Source organism: Pteropus medius, unplaced genomic scaffold, assembly GCF_902729225.1.
Source record: "Pteropus medius unplaced genomic scaffold, Ma_sr-lr_union100, whole genome shotgun sequence".
Taxonomy (NCBI): domain Eukaryota; kingdom Metazoa; phylum Chordata; class Mammalia; order Chiroptera; family Pteropodidae; genus Pteropus; species Pteropus medius.
In genome coordinates, this window is record NW_024353908.1 from 10,838,987 (window position 1) to 10,852,312 (window position 13,326).

General features: G+C 52.6%; 1 protein-coding gene and 1 long non-coding RNA gene across 4 annotated transcripts in view; one reads left to right on the forward strand and one right to left on the reverse strand.

Moving 5' to 3' along the window:
- The window catches only part of IL1B (interleukin 1 beta), a 4,948-nt gene extending 1,945 nt beyond the window's left edge, over positions 1-3,003 (reverse strand). The window contains exons 1-4 of the mRNA XM_039851652.1: positions 2,849-3,003; positions 2,434-2,495; positions 1,879-1,930; positions 884-1,088 (exon numbers count right to left, since the gene is read on the reverse strand). Of these exons, the coding sequence (XP_039707586.1) occupies positions 884-1,088; positions 1,879-1,930; positions 2,434-2,495; positions 2,849-2,950 (421 nt within the window). The 5' untranslated portion in view covers positions 2,951-3,003. The remainder of the gene's footprint in view (positions 1-883; positions 1,089-1,878; positions 1,931-2,433; positions 2,496-2,848) is intronic.
- Positions 3,004-13,261: 10,258 nt separating this feature from the next.
- The window catches only part of LOC120593733 (uncharacterized), a 15,400-nt gene continuing 15,335 nt past the window's right edge, over positions 13,262-13,326 (forward strand). For all 3 annotated transcript variants that reach the window (XR_005650427.1, XR_005650428.1, XR_005650426.1), the window contains exon 1: positions 13,262-13,272. This is a non-coding gene — a long non-coding RNA (uncharacterized LOC120593733). The remainder of the gene's footprint in view (positions 13,273-13,326) is intronic.

Genomic DNA, 13,326 nt, shown 5'->3' on the forward strand with positions numbered 1-13,326 from the left:
TGAAGGAGTCAGCACAAGAGATGCACTCTTAGAGTGATAGGCAATGTGCGAGTGGCGGGGCGTGGGGGTCCCAGTCAGGGTCTCCTTTTGGGAATACTTTCAACTAAAGGGGTGATCAGTTTGGTTTACAGGCTTCCCTGTTGTCCTCTTGTCACTGGACCTTCTATTTCTAAAAGGTACTGATGAAAGAACATCCAAAACTATGGAAAAATTTTATAAGAATTTATCTGAGCCAAGATTTTGAGAACATGGCCAGAAGCAAGGTCTCGAGGGGTTGAGAGAATGTTCTGGAGAACGGCGGTCCTCCAGCTCCTCGTGTGCACCAGATAGGTGGTGGGTCAGGGAGGCCGCAGGAAGCCAAGCCGGGAAATGTCCGGGATTGGATAGGAAGCGAAACGGGTGATGCAGACTGACTTTCCATTGGCGGGTATGGGAAAGTCAGCATTTCACATTTACAGGACAGAGATGGTGTGCCTACATCCAGGTCATAAAGAGTCATGTGGTCTTGTGCCCTGGTGCCAGCAGCCGTGCTTTCCAGGGGTAGAACAAGAAGACTGCTGACATCTCAAAGGTGCATCATCCTAGAGGCATGGGAACAATGGGCAACACTCAAGGCAAAGAGTGACGTCTGCTAAAGAAGCCACAGGGCTGGGCCGTGATGACTCAGCATGACTTGCCCAGCTAGGAATTTGTAATCGGACTGTCCTGGGTGGCTCCTCTCATCCACCGCGCCTGCCAGGCCTGCCAGGTGGCCCCTGAACTTGTTGGGCCCATGCGGTTGCCCTGCTACTGCATAAGGGCTTTAGCTTTGGGGGACTGTAGTTGGGGCTCTGGGAAGGGCGTGAGCAGCTGTGGCTGGTGTGCCCGCGCTCTGATGCAGTACCTTCTTCAAAGATGAAGAAGAAGAGACTTCTCAGGTCATCCTCCTGGAGGTCCTGTGTGCAGACGGTGGGCACTGCCCTCAGCTCCTCCAAAGCCACCAGGACCGACACCACCTGCCCAGGACTTGTGCTGCATAGCTGGGGTGAGACCTGCAGCTGGATGCCGCTGTCGCCCAGCGAGCCGAGCTCCAGGTTGTGGAAGGGGCGCTGTGGAGAAACAAGGAGTAGGGTGTGCTGATGCTGGCCGGACCACAGAGAGGCCAAGGGGCCTTGGCGATGACCGAACTGCTAACCATAATCTGTTGCCTCTCCGAAGCCCAGAGGTCAGGATGTGTGGTGGCTCAGGGCAGATGCCAGCCAGAGTGGAGCCTCTGGTGCCCTGGATGCTGTCCTTCTAGAATATGTGCCACCCGTACCTTGTTAGTCTTTTCTGCCCCTGCTCCATCTAGCCGTGGACTTAACCTTTCTGTGACCCTGTGCCCTAACCCTCCGTATGCATTCTTCATGGCAGCACCTCTTTTCCATGCTCATTCAGCAAGCTTCCCTCTATTCCCTAGTGGTCTTTCTTAGAACGCTGTTTTTTTTCATGAGCATTCTGCAAATGCGCTGCAAGTGGTTGCCATTTGTGAAACAGGTTCCCACTTTCCGCTCTTCAGGGACGTGACTGCGTGAAGGCTCGTGGTGGCTGTCTTGAGGCTAACAGCTCAAAACAAAGACAGCCTTGCTGCCTTCCTGAAATGGACAGCAGACGCGGTCACTGCTATCCCCCACCTCGCCTCTGCTAGCAGGGCTGCCATCACCAAGCCTTAGCGGGTGACTGGCAGTGTGTGAACCTCATGCCAGCCCCGTCTGCATGCTGTGTAGCCTGCACCTGTCTCCCTGGAGAGACAAGTCACTCTATTGTCAGGCACCACAGGTCCCGGTGGCCCAGACCCTTTGCCCAGAGCCTTTCTGTGATAGAGCCTTCCATGGGTTGGCACTCAGCTCACAGTCTCACCTTGGTCTGCGTGGGGCCGTCAGCCTCAAAGAAGAGGTCGTTCTCATTGCCACTGTAATAAATAAAGATGCTGCTCAGCTGTGTCCCCAACACAGGTTTATTTTTCCTCCCTGCAAAGTCTCCACTGTTAAAGGAAACTGCAGATAGCACGTCCCCTAGAACAGCTGGAAGCTGGCAAATTTGTGCTGACATTCATGGGACAGCACAGGGTGGGCACAGAGCTCCCTGGGGGGACCCTGGGACCTAATGTCCAGCCTAGTTAAAATCTGAGCTTCCCCCTCACTGAAGCCAGATTTCGCCAAGGGGTCCCCTGTGGCACCTTCTCTTCCTGCTTGCCATCTGCAGGAAGCCCCTGCAGCAGCCATATCTGGGTGCCTATAGGTCCCCAGGCTGGGCTTGCAGTGGGAAGCCAGCTTCCAAACCAGGTCCGCTTGGAACCCTGCTTGCCACTGAAAGGGGCAGTCTGGGGGCAGGTCTGATCTCCAAGCCCAGAGCACACTCCACCCTTCAACAGGGAACCCTGTGTCTATTGCTGGCCCCAGTCTCCCCACTGACCTGTAGTAAGCCATCGCTTCACTGGTGAGTTCAGGCACTGCTGCCATGGCTGCTCCAGAAACCTGTGTGAAGAGGAGAGAGTGAGTGATCACGGCCATGACAGCCCCTATGGGTGGCCTTCACAGGTGTTCCTGCAGCACCTGGCACATAGTTGGCACGCAGAGAAACCACCTTTGAGTGAATGAGTCAACACATGTAGGAGCCAGCTTTGGGTCCGGGGGACAACATTGCTAAACCAAACCCAAACCAGGAGCATGTTTGTTAGGCTGGATAAGTGATATTCATTCCAGAGTCAGAGCATCTCGGCCCCTGCATTGGCACCCAAAGCCTGGCCTCAGAAAAGACGGATGGAAGGGGAGGAAAAGACAGAGGGACAGCCTGGTCATGAAGAGAGAGGACTTGGCAAAAGCCGCACCTGACAATGAAGGCTAGCTGCAGATAATGGAGCCCAGAGAGACCCGTTGTCCTCGCAAGGGTGTGCTGTCTGCCAGTTTCTCCCTCGCTGTTTTATGGCCATCAAAAGCAGAAGTGGGGAGCTGAGAAATTTCCCCTTCAGTTCACTGATTTCACAATCATGGAGAAACAAAAACAGGATGTATGTTAATTTCTGGGAGAAGGTAAACTGGACAAATTCTCCAGTCTGGGGAAGGGCAAGTGGCAACAGGCTGCCACGTCAAACACATGCTGTCTTCCACAGCTGTTACGCAGATGTTGTCAATTTTAACGTGGGATTTTCCTGAGTTAGAGGATGTTTTGAGACCTTTTGGGACAAAGTGGAGGACACACAGATGCACCCGCACCCACTCGCTCCTTGGACATCAGCCTCAGGGCTTTCCCTCTGAGAGATGGACAAGTGTGCTATTCTTGACCTTGGACCTCAGGGTCAGTTACTGTGGCCCCTGGGGACATGCTTGGCCTCTCCAGGGTGGGCCAAGAAGAGGCCATTGTGCAGGGGGCAGTTGCTGACGGCTGGGCATCTGGAGAAAAGCTCGGTCCACCCTTTCAGACTGGCGCCCTCGCCAGCCACACACTGACCCTTATCCACGTTTAGTGAACCATGAAACCAGCCTGCATTGGGAACGTAATTGAAAAGACTGTGAATAGGTCACGCGTTCGTGATCACAACCTCTTTTTAAAATGCAGAGATCTTTTCTGCCTAACATAATTTTTCTGTTAACTGAAAAGTGGAATGTCACTTTAAAAGAATATGCAGCTGAGACTATGTCCCTCAGTAACTCCAAGGATTATTTTCCCCGCTTTTTTTGAGATATAATTCACATTTAACATGGCATAAGTTTCAGATGTACCACAAAAAGATGATCGCAACGGGGTTGGTCAGCACCTCACATAGTTATATAAATATTTGTGGCAAGACATTTAAGATCTGCTCTCAGCAGCTTTCCAGTTTATAACGCGGTGTTGTCAGCCACGCACCATTCTGCCCGTTATATCCCCAGAACTTACTCCTCTCATAGCTGGAAGTTTGTACCTCTGACCAACACCCCCAGCTCCCCAGCCTTGACCCCGGCGACCACTGTTCCCCTCTCTGTTTCTATGAGAGGGTTTTTTTTTTAAGATTGCATATATAAGCGACATATATGTATGTGTCTTTCTCTGTCTGACTTAGTTCACTTAGCATCATGTCCTCAGGTTTCATCCATGTTGTCACGAGTGGCAGGATTTCAGTCTTTTTTATTTATGGCTTAGTAATATTCCAGTGTGTGTGTGTGAGACACTTTCTTTTTCCATTCCTTCATCGATGGGCACTCAGGTTCTTTCCATGTCTTGGCTATTGTGAATAATGTGGTGAACACAGGGGGGCAGATATCTCTTCAAGATAGTGATTTCATTTGCTTTGGATATAGAGCTACAGGTGGAAATCTTGGGTCATATGGTAGTCCTAGTTCGAATCTTCTGAGGACTTCCAGACTGTTTCCCATGGTGGCTGCTCCAATTCGCAGTCCCACCAGCAGTGCGCGAGGGGTCCCTTTTCTCCAAGTCCTTGCCAGCACTGATTACCTCTTGTCTTTTTGTTGACAACCCTCCGGACATGTGTGAGGTGACTCCTCATTTGGATTTGACTTGTGATGTTGAGCATCTTTTCATGCACCTGTTGGCCATTTGAATGCCTTCTTTTGAAAAATGTTTAATCAGGTCCTCTGCCCATTTTTTAATTGGATTTTTTTCCTATTGAGTCGTATCAGTTCCTTATATATTTTGGATATTAATCCCTAATCTGAAATATACTTGCAAATATTTCCCATTTCATAGGTTGTGTTGCAGACCACCTTAAACTTTCAGTTTAAATCTAATCCATTTTGAGTTAATTTTTGTGAATGGCAAGAGAGAGGAGTCCAGTTTCATTCCTTTGCATCTAACTCTCTAGTTTCCCCAACACCATATATTGGAAAAACTACCTTTTTCCCACTGGGTATTCGTGGCTCCCTTGTCAAATATTGACTGACTTTGTATACAAGGGTTTATTTCTGGGCTCTCGATTCTGGTTTTTGGTCTGTGTCTGTTTTGAACAGCCAGTCTCTTACTATTTTGATTTGTAGTTTAGTTTGAAGTCAGGAAGCATGATGTCTACAGCTTTGTTCTTTTTTCTCAAGATTGCTTTGGCTGTTCACAATCTCTTGTGGTTCCATACAAGTTTTAGGATTGTTTATTCTACTTCTATGAAATATGCTATTGGAATTTTGATAGAGATTGCACGGAATCTGTGGATTGCTTTGGGTACTATGGAAATTTTAACTATTCTTCTAATCCATGAGCACGTAATATCTTTCCATTTATTAGTGTCTTCTTCAGTTTCTTTCATCGTTATCTGCTAGTTTTCAGCGTACAGGTCTTTTATTTTTTTGGTTAAATTTATTCCCAAGCATTTTATCTATCATCTATCTATCTATCTATCTATCTATCTATCTATCTATTCATTCTATCATCTATCTATCTATCTATCTATCTATCTATCTATCTATCTATCTATCTATCTATCTATCATCTATCTATCTAGATGCTGTTGTAAATGGGATTGTCTTCTTTCTTTCTCTTTCAGATGTTTTGTTGTTAGTGTGTAGAAATGGCCAGACACTGTTTAACTCAGAGACCAGTAGAGTCCTGCCCGGGGGCCACCCTCACACTTTAGTTTGAATGAGTAGCCGTCTCATACCTGGTGAATGGAATCTGGGAACAGGGCCTTTCCTGCCCCTCTGGTACATGTTTATTATAGAACTTGTCACAGCACTGAACTGAAACCTTGCTTACTTATCTGCTTTCCTTAGGAGGCTGTGAATGCTTTTAATGCTGGGTCTGACATAGAGCCTGGTGTGCACACTTGGGCAGTGAAGGTTTGTTGCCCGAGTGGGTGAGCTGCAATTTGGCAGTGTTGTCACTCAAATAAGTGTGTGCCGAGTGTGTGCCAGCTAATGTCCTTGGGAGAGAGCCCCTGACTTATAGGCAAGGCGGGGAATGGCCCCTGGCTTGGGCAGCAACAGCCCAAGCAGCCTTTTGATTCTTAATTTGGCTCCTAATGCCTTGATATCAGAGATGCAGATGCAAGAATTCCATCTTTGGTAAGTCGCGTGTCCTGCAGGGATCTAAAAGTCACTCCCTGTTCAGTGCATTGGTTTCTTGTGACTCTGGAAAGCAATGGCGGATCTCAACTCTGAGCCTCTATAAAACTGGGCATCTGACACCCCAGAGGCCCCATCCAGGGAGGCTGCGGGCTCCTCCGTTTGCCTCCATGGTAGCTACTCTGCAGAGTGACCACTGTCCCAAGCCTCACTGGCAGGGCTGCTGCCTTCCTCACAGTCTTTGTCCTGGGGTCACTGGGCTCTCCTGCCAGTACATGAGATGCCCTCAGTCTGTAGATGTGATTAGAAGCCTAATGGAGAGTGACAGCTGGTGACAGGGTGGAGGTATGCAGGGGACTCGAGTTCTTTGTCTGAGGTCAGCCATCTGTTTCAGGTATCTTGAATGGACTGCTCTGTCTCTTGACATCCAGGACACATGAGCCTCATTCCTTCTGTTCGAGGGGAATTTGGAGCTGTGGGGCAATGCCCCTGAAGTAGTTATCTCTGTGGTCTTGCTCATCTCACCCTGGGCCTGCAGCCCGCACTCAAAACCTGGCAGCTTCCTGTCCATCTCAGGAAGTGAAGTGGCTTACTGTGCCACGCTCGCAGGTTGCACAATGTGTGTGTGAAACTCTGTCTCTCCAAGGTGACTGCTCAAGCCACAGCACTTCCTTCCAGTTCCCAGTGTCTCTGCAGAACATCTCCCTGCAGAGAGTTGCACTGGGGGTAGGGGTGAGAATGGCAACTGGGGAAGCGATGACCATATAGATGGTGACACAGAACCCCGGAAACGGAACCAGCAGAAGTTGGGAGTGGGCAATGCCAGGGTGTCATCAGCAGCCCCAGCTTTTGGAGACTTCTTCAGCTCCACGTCACTCAGGTCATTCTCAGCTGTAAGTTGCCCTCTGTCCTGGTGGGTCGCTCCTCCAGGAGAGGATGATGTGACTCAGAGCAGCAAGGCTGGGCACCATGCCATGTCTGACCCTGGGCTTCTACCCTCTCTCATTAAGCTTGGTCTCTCTCAGGCCAGATGGTCTCCAGTCACGTTGAAAAGGAAGACAGGTAAAGTGGCCGCGGTTGGTTCTTACATTGTCACGTGAGAGGTAGCAAAGCCTGCCCTCTGCCGTGGGCCACCCCTTCCATGTTCACTCTTGCTCAGGATAAGGCTAAGCCATGACTGTTTCCATCCCCCCCGCCCCGCCCCCTCTCCAAGTCTCACCTTGTCCTGGGCCTTGACTTCCAAACGTTATTCTTAAGAATCTGCCACCCCCTCCCCCATCATGGGCCTTTCTGGTATCTGAAAGTGTGAACTGGTGTCCTATGTGGCCACATCTGTCTTCTTTCTGCTTCAGGGATTATTTGGGATCAGAAGTCTGATTTTTAATATTGAGACCTCTGCCCTTCCTCCTACTGTGTCATCTGCTTGGGGCTACCTCTCCCTCTTGGACTGAGGTCCTCAGGGAGGGGACAGGCAGACCCAGGGGCAGGAACGGAGTGCCTAGCCACATGAGCAGGTGGCTAACTCTGGTGAGGTGTGTGGTCTCCAGTGGCTTCTCCCTATTGGCTGAGTTGTTATTCCACCTCTGAGTGGCCAGTAAAGCCGTGTCCTTCCTTTGGATCCAGCAGCAAAAGCCCTGGGTGCGTAGGTGTGTGCCAGAGCCCTCCTACTGGGTCCTTCCCCACAAGGACCCAGTGTGGGGGCAGCCATGCCACAGGGCCTGGTGCCACGTGTTCCCATGGTCTGGGAATGTCGTCCATAAGGGCCATCGAGAAAGGCAGCCACATAGGATCCACTTTTCAACATGGGGGTGCACAAGGAGTGGCATGACAGTTCCAGAGCTGACCTGTCAGGCTAACATGGTGTGTGGCAGAAAGGCGACCTACAGTGGAAGCAGTCCATGCAGTGAGTGTGCTAGGCTGGGCTCTGTGGGCCATATGGCCTTTCTTGCAACTTACAGCTCTGGCTGTGAGGACACGTGATAAGTGATGCCCAGACGGTTGGCCTCAGCGGGGTTGGTCCTGTAGGTCCCACCCTACATCACTGCACACTGCTTTCCTTGGCTACGCATGCAGAAAGGGTACTTAAGGAAAAGCTGCCGTCATCGTCACCTAGCACCTCCTGAGGGCTGGCGCTTCTCCCCCGTTTTACTAGGCTGCATGGTGAACTCCACTGGCCTGAGCACACTTCGGGGGACACTAAGGCTGGCAGGGCGACTCCGTCTAAGACCGCCCCGCCAGTGAGTGCTGGGACTGGGACGAAACAAACTTTTCACTGCTGGGAACATTTATTGCCCTTCTCCCCCTGTCTTCAGTCCCTCTCTCAATGCCCTGGTTGTATTCCAAACGGCATCGGGCTGGCAGATGCGCTAGGCGGCCGCTCTGCCCTCCGTGGTCCCTTCAGGACCGAGTAACCTGCTCCCTGTCCCCCACCTCACCATGACATGTGTGAACTCCCCTCTGTGCTCCCTTGGGGCAGCACCGAGACTTTCTAAACTTTCTAAACCACTTCTCTTTTCTGAGTCCCTTCCATATTCATCCTCACTTTCTGGCCTGCTCTGGCGGCTGTGCTGCTTGGATTGCCCTGGCCTTCCATTTTTCCTAAGACTTTGTTACAACATGGTCCAAAAAGTCTCCTTGGGTATTTATGATGCTAAAAACACTTCTCCCATAAAAGTCTATGATAAAATGCTTCTGTCCTGCACTGGCGCCTCTACCTGCTGGGCCTGTATTCTGCCCACTGGCTGTTACATAATCAAAAATGATTTGGCCATTTCCTTGCAGGACTTGGTCAGTCTCACTCCTTTAGTGACTTCCTTCTTGTTGGCTAGAACTGGGTCTTGTCTTCTGGGAGAAGAAGTCTCACAAGGCCCTTGGGGTTTGCTGGGTGCATTGGTCAAGTCTGGTGTCCAAACTCTCGGTAGCTGACCTCCCTGAATTACTGAGCAATGTGGAATGAGAAAGTCAGATCATGTGAAGATGTTGTAAAAATTCTGCCCAAACTTCTCACAGCGGACAAACATTGCAGACTACCAACCTCGGGCTTGGTTCCGTTCTCTGCCTGACATGAGGTGTCTGGGAAGTCTTCCCATGTCTGATGATGAGTCCATGAGGTGGCCACACTGGACTCGTTTTCAAAACTGGTCTTCACAAGGAATGGTGTTTGACTCAACAGTCCCAGAACTGACCTCCAGGCTAACTGATGGTGCGTGAGCAAAAAGGTGCATGTGAGGGCTGGTGGTGATTTAAAACGTATCCTTCGTAGGCTTTTCATTAATATACCTGCTTGTTTCCAAAGTTTCGAATGATACAAAAGTATTTAAAGTAAAGAGGGAAGCCCCCCACTCCTGCTGCCCCACTGCCTGTCTCTGGATAAGGCATTCGATCAGAAAGTGCCGTAGTCACTGCCACCCTGGACTCAGCCCCCACCCCCAGTTCCCTGAACTGGCTTCTTCCAGCTCTTTCCAGATGAGACCCTGGGTTCCTCCCCACTCTCCTTCATTGCATCCTAAGCCCCCTCTCCTCTCACCTGGGTCATTTGAGTGTCTCCTTGCTGCCGTGGAAACAGCATCCATCCACTCCCCACATGCCTGCTGAAGAGCCAGTCTAGTGACTTCCAGCCCTTCCTCAGATTCCGTCCCTGGCTCCTGCTGGAACTTGGAGCTTGGCAGTGAGGCCCCCCAGAGTCCTCCCTCCTTCCCTACCCACACCTCGGCCCCTGAAACCACTCACCGTCCCCCAACCGTGAGCTCCTCCTCATCTCTGTGCTTTCGGCCAACCTGTTCTTTCTTCTGGAGCCTCCTCCTGCTCTTTGTGGTTTGGCCAACTCGGCTCATGCTTCAGCATGTCCGTGGCAGCCCCTCCCCAGCTGGGTGTTGGTGCCCCTTGAGTGGTGCCTGCAGCACCCTTGCCCCTGCATGTGCTTTTTTTGCTGGTCTCCTGCCCCTGTTGCCCCGCTGGGTCATAGCCCTTGTGCCTGCCTGGCACCTGGCGGCTCTGCCAACATTGGCCGGCCGAACAGATGCAGCCAAGAGCCATCATGCCACCACTTCCCAGCCTCCGCCCTGAGCTGACTGTCCCTGATGGCCGGCATTTCTAGAGAAGAACCTCTGGGTCCGTGGTGGAGACTCAGCACAGGCACAGCGTCCAGCTCAGCATGGACCCTTGGTCAGCCTGTGGATATGGAGCAGCGGGGGCCCAGCTGACAGGTGGGAATGCTGGCCACTTGGGGCCGGCCTCTGGGAGACGCCTGTGCACCTACTTGTGTCAGGGCCCTGGGCCCTTGGTGGCGATGGGACAGGGAGGGGATGGGAGCTGACCTCCAGCAGAATCAGGGAGCATCCTCTTGCCTGCATCTCCAGAATTCCTGGGTAGAAGATTTCTGGGGAGACACTCTCATTTCTTCCATTTGGCAGTTTTAAAATATTTCCTGAGGGGTTTCAAATTCCTCTGAGAAGGAAGAGATTCCAGACAGATGAGGCAGAGGTGCTGGCCTGTCAGGACAAGTAGCTTCCATTCATTCATTCATTCATTCATTCACCACCCCAGGCACCGCTAGGTGTGTGAGTGTGTGTGCAGGCCTGTGCTCACAGAGCAGGGGGCTGCTCTGCACAGACGTGGTAGCTGTCCCCGTCACTCTCTCCCTTGTCCTCATGGAGCTTTCCAGATGCCTGCAGTTGGAGACAGCATGGCAGGTGCTGTGTAACCTGCCCCGGGGAGGGGTCCTCCACCCTTCCCTGCTCACGCTTGGACAGGCCAGGCCGAGGCAGGAGGGAAGTGGGCTGCACACCCAGCTGCCTCGGGAAGGCATGGCCCTCATTGGAGGGTGTGTTTGCTGAGGGCCTGAGGCCTCAGACAGGCATGGGGTGAGCATCTGCTCCCTGGGCTGGCAGCTGGGAGAAGGAGTCGGGTGGCTGGAGCTAGGGACTGGTGTCCCCACGTGGCCATTGTCGCTGGCTTGGGTCTCTAAGGGGATAGACTGTGTGATCAGACATCGGGGAGAGCACCATGAGTGGGAGGGGCCTGTGCCGTGCTGAAAACTTTCTCTGCTGGGCCTTGTGGCTGCTGTGGCCAGGACTTGGGTCTGGGACCCTGTGGGCCTGGGGGTAGCCACACCGCCCTCCCTTGTGTGACTCCAAACTTTCAGAAGAGCCGCACTGAGGGCAGGAGGTGGTCTCAGAGACACATGGGAGGGCAGCATCCTCTCTCCAAACTGATTTCCCAGGAGCAGTCAGGGACCATCTGTGCCCAGCAGAGCAGCCCCTCATGAGGGTCCCCAAGTGCGAGGCCTGGGCACCTTGGCTCACACAGGTCCCCAGACTCGAGAGCAGTGCTGGCAGGTGGCTGGAGCTGAGCCCAGTTTGACAGACTTGAATGAATGAATGAATGAATGAATGAACAAACGAAGGTCATCTGTGGCAGAGGCAGCTGTGGCAGCCTGAGGGCCGGTGCTGAGACACATGGAGGGCAGATCGTAATTTGGCCTCTGCTGCCAGTGGTTAATGAGTAGAAGGGAGCCAAGGGTGCCCCAACATGTGCCACTTTGCTGTGGATTTTGAGCTGAAGGCAGTCGAGACCCACAGACTCAGGGTCTCAGCTTGGCTTCTCAACTCCCAAATAATTTAGATAGGGGCTGTGCCAAGAGATGATGTCTGCCTGCACAGCAGCAGACAACTGACCTTACCCCTGCTCCTCTCCTTGCCCAAGAGTTGCCCTCGTCCCCTTGGAAGCCCCAGGCCCCTTCCCAGCCCGTAACTCAGATGGCGTGTGGGCCTCTGCTGCCTGACTGCTTTCGAATCTCATATTTTAATTTAATTTACTTGCAAAATTAAATTTCTTTTCTTCCTGTTAACTCGTCTTGTGTTGGTTTAATTGCTGGAGCAGTCAAAGAGCCTGGAAGGGGGAGGGGACATTTTCTGCCCCTGCAGAGCCCTCAGCACCAGCTTCCCCATCCAGGACCCCAGCTTTATGTCCCTGTCTTGGAAGCGGCCCTGGCTGGGCATCCAGAGGTGTTGTGCTGAGTGGAGGGGGTATGAAGAAATGATGTGGGGTCCCTGCCTGGAGACAGGGCCTGACTGGGAGGGGAGTGACTGCGGGTGTCTGGGCGGCTCACCCTGGCTGCCCCAGGTGGCTGATGTCATTGGCTTCCCGCTGGGGGCCAGCCTGTTTGTGGTTGCAGGTGCTGTGGGCTGGGGAAGTCGGGATGCACAGCTGTGCTCACAATGGATCCTAGTGCTGTCTTCAGGGGAAGGCTCCCCTCTTCTGTGTGTTGGAGCAGAAGTCATGGCCCCGCATACCCAGTGCAGGGTCATGGGCTAGCTTAGACTGCTGCCCTCTCTGTGGTCTGCAGTCTCCTAGTGGCATCTCCTTCGCCTGTGACACCTTGCTGTGGTGAGCACTCAGCGCACGGACAGGATCACCACTGGATGAAGGATTCCAGAAGGCACTCGACGGTCATTTGGAGGGTCAAGGGTCCTTACTCACCTCCCCACCAGCTCTTTCAAACCTCCTGGCCTCGTTGTGTAATGAAGAGTGACCCAGTGTTTGCCCTGGATCCTGGTGGGGGGCTTTGAAACCCTTGGAATTTCCTCAGCGCAGGGTCAGTGGTCTGGCGCTCGCGGGCCCCTCGCTGGCTGCACATGGGTTGGCTTCAGAAAGACAAGTCGGGGGGCTGGGGCCGCAGGGCATCAACTCTTCTCCTGCCCCTGGGTAGGGGGGACTAGAGATTGAGTTTGATCGCAAGACCACTGTCTCTCTCTGTCCCTGTCCCTCTTTCTGTCCTTGTCCCTCTCTCTATCTCTCTATTCCTGTTCCTTTCTCTGTCCCTGTCCTCTTCTGTCCTTGTCCTCTCTATCTCTATTCCTGTTCCTTTTCTCTGTCCCTGTCCCTCTTTCTGTCCTTGTCCCTCTCTCTATCTCTCTATTCCTGTTCCTTTCTCCGTCCCTGTCCGTCTTCTCCGTCCCGTCCCTCTCTCGTGTCTTCCTTTCACTCTCCACCAGCCCCCCTCACCAGACCCACTGGCCATGCTTGTCTAAGCCCAGGCCAGGAGGAGCACACCCCGTACCTACAGCTTTGTGTCCCTGGACAGACCGTCTTCACTGCCCCCACCCCTCAGCTCTCAAGGGTTGGCCCCTCCCACCACTGGATGAGGCACATTGCTCTCACCTTCTTTTTTAACCTGGACCTTTCTAGAGCATTCACACCGCTGACTGTTTGCTGTCTTCTCGATCTCCCACCCACTTCCGCCCAGTGTCTCCTGTGGTCTTCCGTCCACCCTTTGGCCATGCCAGACGGCACCTGTCACGCGCCCCTGCCCTCCTCT